Source organism: Formica exsecta, unplaced genomic scaffold (genome assembly GCF_003651465.1).
Source record: "Formica exsecta isolate Colony F162 unplaced genomic scaffold, ASM365146v1 scaffold258, whole genome shotgun sequence".
NCBI lineage: Eukaryota > Metazoa > Arthropoda > Insecta > Hymenoptera > Formicidae > Formica > Formica exsecta.
Window position 1 is genome coordinate 1,317,038 of NW_021849849.1, and position 5,573 is coordinate 1,322,610.

At 26.1% G+C, this 5,573-nt stretch overlaps 1 protein-coding gene across 2 annotated transcripts; it reads right to left on the reverse strand.

The window, feature by feature from the left end:
- Window positions 1-802: 802 nt before the first annotated feature.
- Window positions 803-4,515, reverse strand: LOC115236573 (juvenile hormone acid O-methyltransferase-like). 2 transcript variants are annotated; one of them, XR_003884214.1, is made up of 6 exons: window positions 4,067-4,515; window positions 3,821-3,992; window positions 3,371-3,503; window positions 3,157-3,280; window positions 2,644-2,936; window positions 803-2,399 (listed from the first exon to the last, which is right to left on the reverse strand). XR_003884214.1 is itself a non-coding variant. In XM_029809103.1 (5 exons), the coding sequence occupies exons 1-5, from the start codon at window positions 4,245-4,247 to the stop codon at window positions 2,728-2,730; spliced, it is 819 nt and encodes a 272-aa protein (XP_029664963.1). In that variant the 5' UTR covers window positions 4,248-4,515; the 3' UTR covers window positions 803-2,727. The 2 variants fall into 2 exon arrangements, 1 of the variants encoding a protein (XP_029664963.1); XM_029809103.1 differs by having other exon boundaries at window positions 803-2,936.
- Between the last annotated feature and the right edge of the window lie 1,058 nt (window positions 4,516-5,573).

The window sequence follows — 5,573 nt, forward strand, 5'->3', positions numbered from 1 at the left end:
ACGGTTTTTGGAATGCCGTGTCTATTATTGTCTTAAATATCTGCATATAAAAGTTTTCTTTTTGAAAAAAGACGAATACAAACAAAAAATTTAAAATGCGGAATTTTTTTCTCATTGCAAATATTATATAAAAAAAAATTAGTTTAAAAAATTATAGCTTCTTTCATTAAACAAATATATATCACCAATATATCATATGTATAAAATTGATATTATAAATGCATTAAATTTCAATAACTTTGAAAAAAGAATTGAAAAGATTTTCAGGAAAAGAATTGTACTTATCATGCTCTCTCTTAATATCCGATATGATACAGTTTTTTAATAATAATTAACTTTAATTATTTTATTATTATTACGAATTGTCGATGCCGAAAATATATCTATGAGAAAGCGGTCTTATATTATTTTGAAAGACTACCGACGAATAATAACGCACGATACTTGACATCATAACAAGTATGTCACGTAAATAGCTTTTAAAATCATTAATAAGTGTCTTACTAGTCAATAAACATAAACAAATATCAATATGTTTAAATCAACCTTTACACTGATTTAAAAGTAATATTTCTCGGAAAGCATTTTAAAACAATTAAAAAATTATATTCTGTTTTTTTATTTATTTTTTGTTATAAGCTCTTCATCGCTTGTATTTCTTCGATTTGTTTACGAAAATGGAAATACCAAGCATTGTTTATTTCTAAAGACCGTTCCAGATTAAACTTGCAAGATTTTATAGTTAACATGGAGACAGATATGCTAAAATATATTTTCTAATATTCTAATATTATTTCTTATTATTATTATTTTAATATTAATAGCAGAATGTAATCACGCATAAAAAATGGACGATAGGACAGAATAGAACGTGAGTTAACGCCTTTACATATCCACACTTAGGTAATGAAAAGAAAATGAAGCTATAGTGTGTAAAGCTATAAATGTGCATGTGTGTTTGAAACGCAGGTAGTAGATTTGTAGAAAATACCAAACTTCTCTCTAAGAAAATCTCTAAAAAGATAGTAAAAGACATCAAGCACAGAAAAAAATATTTCAACTTGTATAAAAAGTACAGAAGTATAAAAAATAGGAGACTATATTAAACATTGTTAAAAAAAATTAACTGTTTAAAAACAAATATGAGATCAATGCAACTAGCCAAGTATTTAATTGTATACTATCAGTTTTTAATCGCAAAAAAATGATTTAAGATTTCATTAATTTGTACTAAATATTATAATATATTTAGTAACGCATAATTTTTAAAAAGGAATTTCTTGCAAATTCAAAGTAGCATACCTATTATTAGCGTATCTGGATAAACTTTTAGCGGAAGAATGTGTCTTGTTATATATGCAAAATCACAATTAACTTCCATGCATTTCCCAAGCTCCCAAGGATCTCTTTTCCGGTTAAAAAAACTGAACCAAGCATTGTGTGTTTTTAAAGTGAATTTCGGATTAAACTTCATGCATCTTGTTAAGATGAAGATAAATATACTAAAATATTCTTATATTGGAATAATTATAAGTAATCACGCACAAAATACGTACGATTGAATATGTACGACAGATTTGAATAAAATATTGGTCAAAAGTCATCGCTTATACATCCGATATCCTCAGGCAATCGACAAACAGAAATTTGCGAACAGCTATTGTGTGTATGCAGCGCAGGTAGTCGACATTGCTGGGAAATGTATCGACCTTTTTAAAAAATCTTTCTAGGAAAGCTAAAGAAAGATTCAAAAGAAATATTCTAAGAAATATGCTAAAGATTTAAAAGAAGTATCCTGTAAGAAATATAGATATTTTTACAAAGTAAAAACTAAAAACTTGGAGATTTAACATTGTTTTATCTTTTTGAATAAGATTTTTTTTAGAAAAGATTTAATTATTACAATCTTATTGATTTCTTTATCAAAAACAAATATGTTATAAATGTTTATTTAATGACTGCATATTAATTAATACTTTATCTATATACTATTTGTGTGTATTGTATGTAGTAATAATCAGGCACATGTATACACGCACGAATTTTCGCACTAAACGCTTCTGCAGGCGAGCATGCGTGCGTGCACGTGTGTGCGATGTAATTTTCACAATAAATTTATTTCTGATTAAAAATTTTATTTTACAGTTTTATTTGTTAGTTGTGCGCTCTTGTTTTGACGCATAAACTTTTACTGCTCGGATCGGACATATTGTCCAAAGAAAATTTTTGCTTATAATCTAATTGTCACATTCAAATTTTATGGCTTCTTTTTATTTTGTGCTCAATCTGCTACTTGTCTAATAGATTTTTTATAAATGTATATATTTTGCTTAATACTAAACACTTTTGTAAGAAATATTCTCTTTTAAAATAGGCATTTCTCATTGTCATTTGGTAATCTATATATGCCATAGGCAGACAAAAGTCAAAATTAGAAACAAATGTATTGATTTATAGTTGGAAATAGTTGACATTAAGTCGGTTAATTGTAAATTGAGCAGAATTTGTAAATGTCTGTAGATTTCTTATTTCGGTAAATATTTCGATAAAACTATTCTTAAGAGTTTAATTTTAAAATCATAAACATTAAAAAAAACAAAAAAGCAAATTAATCTTTTCCAAACTTTTACACTAAAATATTACCTTTAATGCGATCGGTGATTTATAATATTGTAAATTGCATAAACTTATTGTTATTATAATGTGGATAATATATCCAGACAGTTATTATCCATCTCTTCGAGGTTTAGTTGCAGAAAGTTGCAATATGTCATACATATCACGATAGTTAGATTCGTCAACATTTGAAGCATTAGAAACATCACTATCAATTCTTTTTTCTATTTTATTATAACAAATTGTAAGCTCATTCTTGAGATCCTTTTCTTGTTCAGATGACAGCTCGTTTATAAAGGAAAGACCAGAAAAAATATACGCTGTCAAAATAAATGATAATTCTCAACTGTAACTATATATTATATAAAAAAAAAAAATAAATAAAAAGAGATAAAGAGAAAAAGAGAGAGAGTTAAATTATTAATATAATTTATATCATAATAAAATGGTTCTATTAAACTAAATTTGATTTTTTTTCTACGAAATTCAAACATTCATGATCGACATATATACGTATGTTTAAGAATAACAGTTACTTACGTAAAAGATAGTCTGTTTTATATTTCATATTTGGTACAGAACGGCAGTAGCGTACGTTAAATCCAAGACGTAGAAGTAATCGCTTTACTTCTCTTTCAGGATTATCAAATGGCGCAGTATATTTCTTCATGTAATATGTAAATATATAAAAATAATAATTAGAAGTATGTAATAAATAATACAAAATATATCTAAAATATTGATATATCTATACCTCAAAATATGAGCCGAAAGTTGGATGATCCACCATATTTTTATACAGTGTGAACGCATCGTGAGATATCACCATAGATAGATGGAACTTTCCACCAGGTTTGAGCATCTGATAAACATTTTGAAACTCTTGTCTGTTAAATAAAGAAAAGAAATATAATTAATTGCTAAAAGTTTCGTATACAGAATATTCTTGGATTACAAAACGTTTATTTTAATCTAATTTTATTTTAATCTAATTTTATTTTAATAAAATACCAAAACCAAATAACATAAAGCATTTTTGCCTTTAAAATGTTAATATTTTATCATAATTTTTTGAAAATGTTCAACAGAAGTATATAAAAATATTATTTACTTAAAGCCGTTTTTTGTGAAACACATGTATAAGATTGATTACCTTTCTCTTTCTTTCTGTATTTTACAAAATAAAAATTTCATTTGTACTTACAAGATGTCATTACGAGAATGCACAGTGGGAAATGAAAATATATGATCAAATGCAGTGATATATTCTTCAGGCAAATTTTTCGTTTGGATATCAAGAACATCAAATTCGATTCGTTCATGATTTTTATATTTTGATCTCGCATATTCGATCATTGTTTTTGAACTATCAGTACCTTCAAATAAATATTTGAATTAAGAAATATCAATATATTATTATATGTTCTTTTACAATTTATTATATTCTTACCTATTATTGTCGCTCTATTATGAAGTTCTGGCAAAAGAAAGTACCTAGTTGTGTATCCAAAACCACAATTAATGTCCATGCATTTCACAGGTGACCATATACCTTCATTTATTACATCCCAATTGTCAGTAAGCTTACTAACATTTACCTCTTTTAACGTCTGTTCTGTATTGAAATCCATAACTCTTATAGAATGAAGGTCACACACATTAAAATATTATTCCCTTCTTGGATGTTCGTTTGCAGCCAAGTACACGTTGATAGAAAATTAAAATATGATACTATAATATTCCGATAATAACGCGTAATCAAATATGGATATGTATGCGACAGAACGTTACAACGTAGCTTAAATGTGTTAGCACTAACGTTAGCAATGTACGAAAGAATGCCCCGCTCGAAAGATTTTACTCTTATATCTGTCATCCCCTCTCAACCAAACATCTAACAAACAGAAAGTGGAAAACAGCTATTGTGTGTGTGCAGGTCACATACTAGATATACTAGACTTCTAGGAATTATACCGAACCCCTAGAAAAATCTTTCTAAAAAAAGAGGATCTACAAAGGACCTATCATCAAAAGATGCTTTTAAGGATGGACTGCACGATGGATCAGCTACGTTAAAGTTAATATATCTAATTTCGAGATTCATAAATTTGCGCATTGCGCATAAAGCACATTTTTAACCTTCTAAAATATAAAATTAATAATTAATTTGTAAGTTAAAGTAAAGATTTGCTCTGTAAAATTAAAATTTTTATTTTCATAAATTTTTGTGTATAGTTATTTGACATATGTTATATACTATCAATTCCTTAAAACGATCTAAAAAAATAGTGTATATCTCTATTTCTTCTATGTAACACACACACGCTAACTTTTACTCTCCATCTTAATCTATTGAGACAGATATGAAATCAATGCAGTTAACCAAATAGTTGATTAATGTGCCATCAATTTAGGATCGACTCGAAATGAGTTATAATTTTTTTGATTTTTGTAAAATACAATTTATACAATATATAGTTTATCGCAAATTCTCTCAGTGATCAGAAGACGGTCTCCAAAGCAAAGCAAAGTGTTAAATTTTTAATAATAGTTCAAGAATATATATATCTTGATATAAGAAATTTTCTATTATCTAGAACAAAACATCAGACTTTAAAGATGTAAAAATGAATATTTAATTGTGTAAAAATTAATACATTAAAAAAAATTATTATGTGATTGTCTTTCTTTATATTTATGTTTTTCACGCGCGCGTATTTTATAAAACAAATATATAAATATATATATTTGTTTTATAAAACAATCTAGAACAACTTTAAAGATGTAAAAATGAATATTTAATTGTGTAAAAATTAATACATTAAAAAAAATTATTATGTGATTGTCTTTCTTGTCTTTCTTTTTTTTCACGCGCGCGTATTTTATAAAACAAATATATAAATATATATATTTGTTTTATAAAACATTAAATACTTGTAATAATTATAAGATTTGCT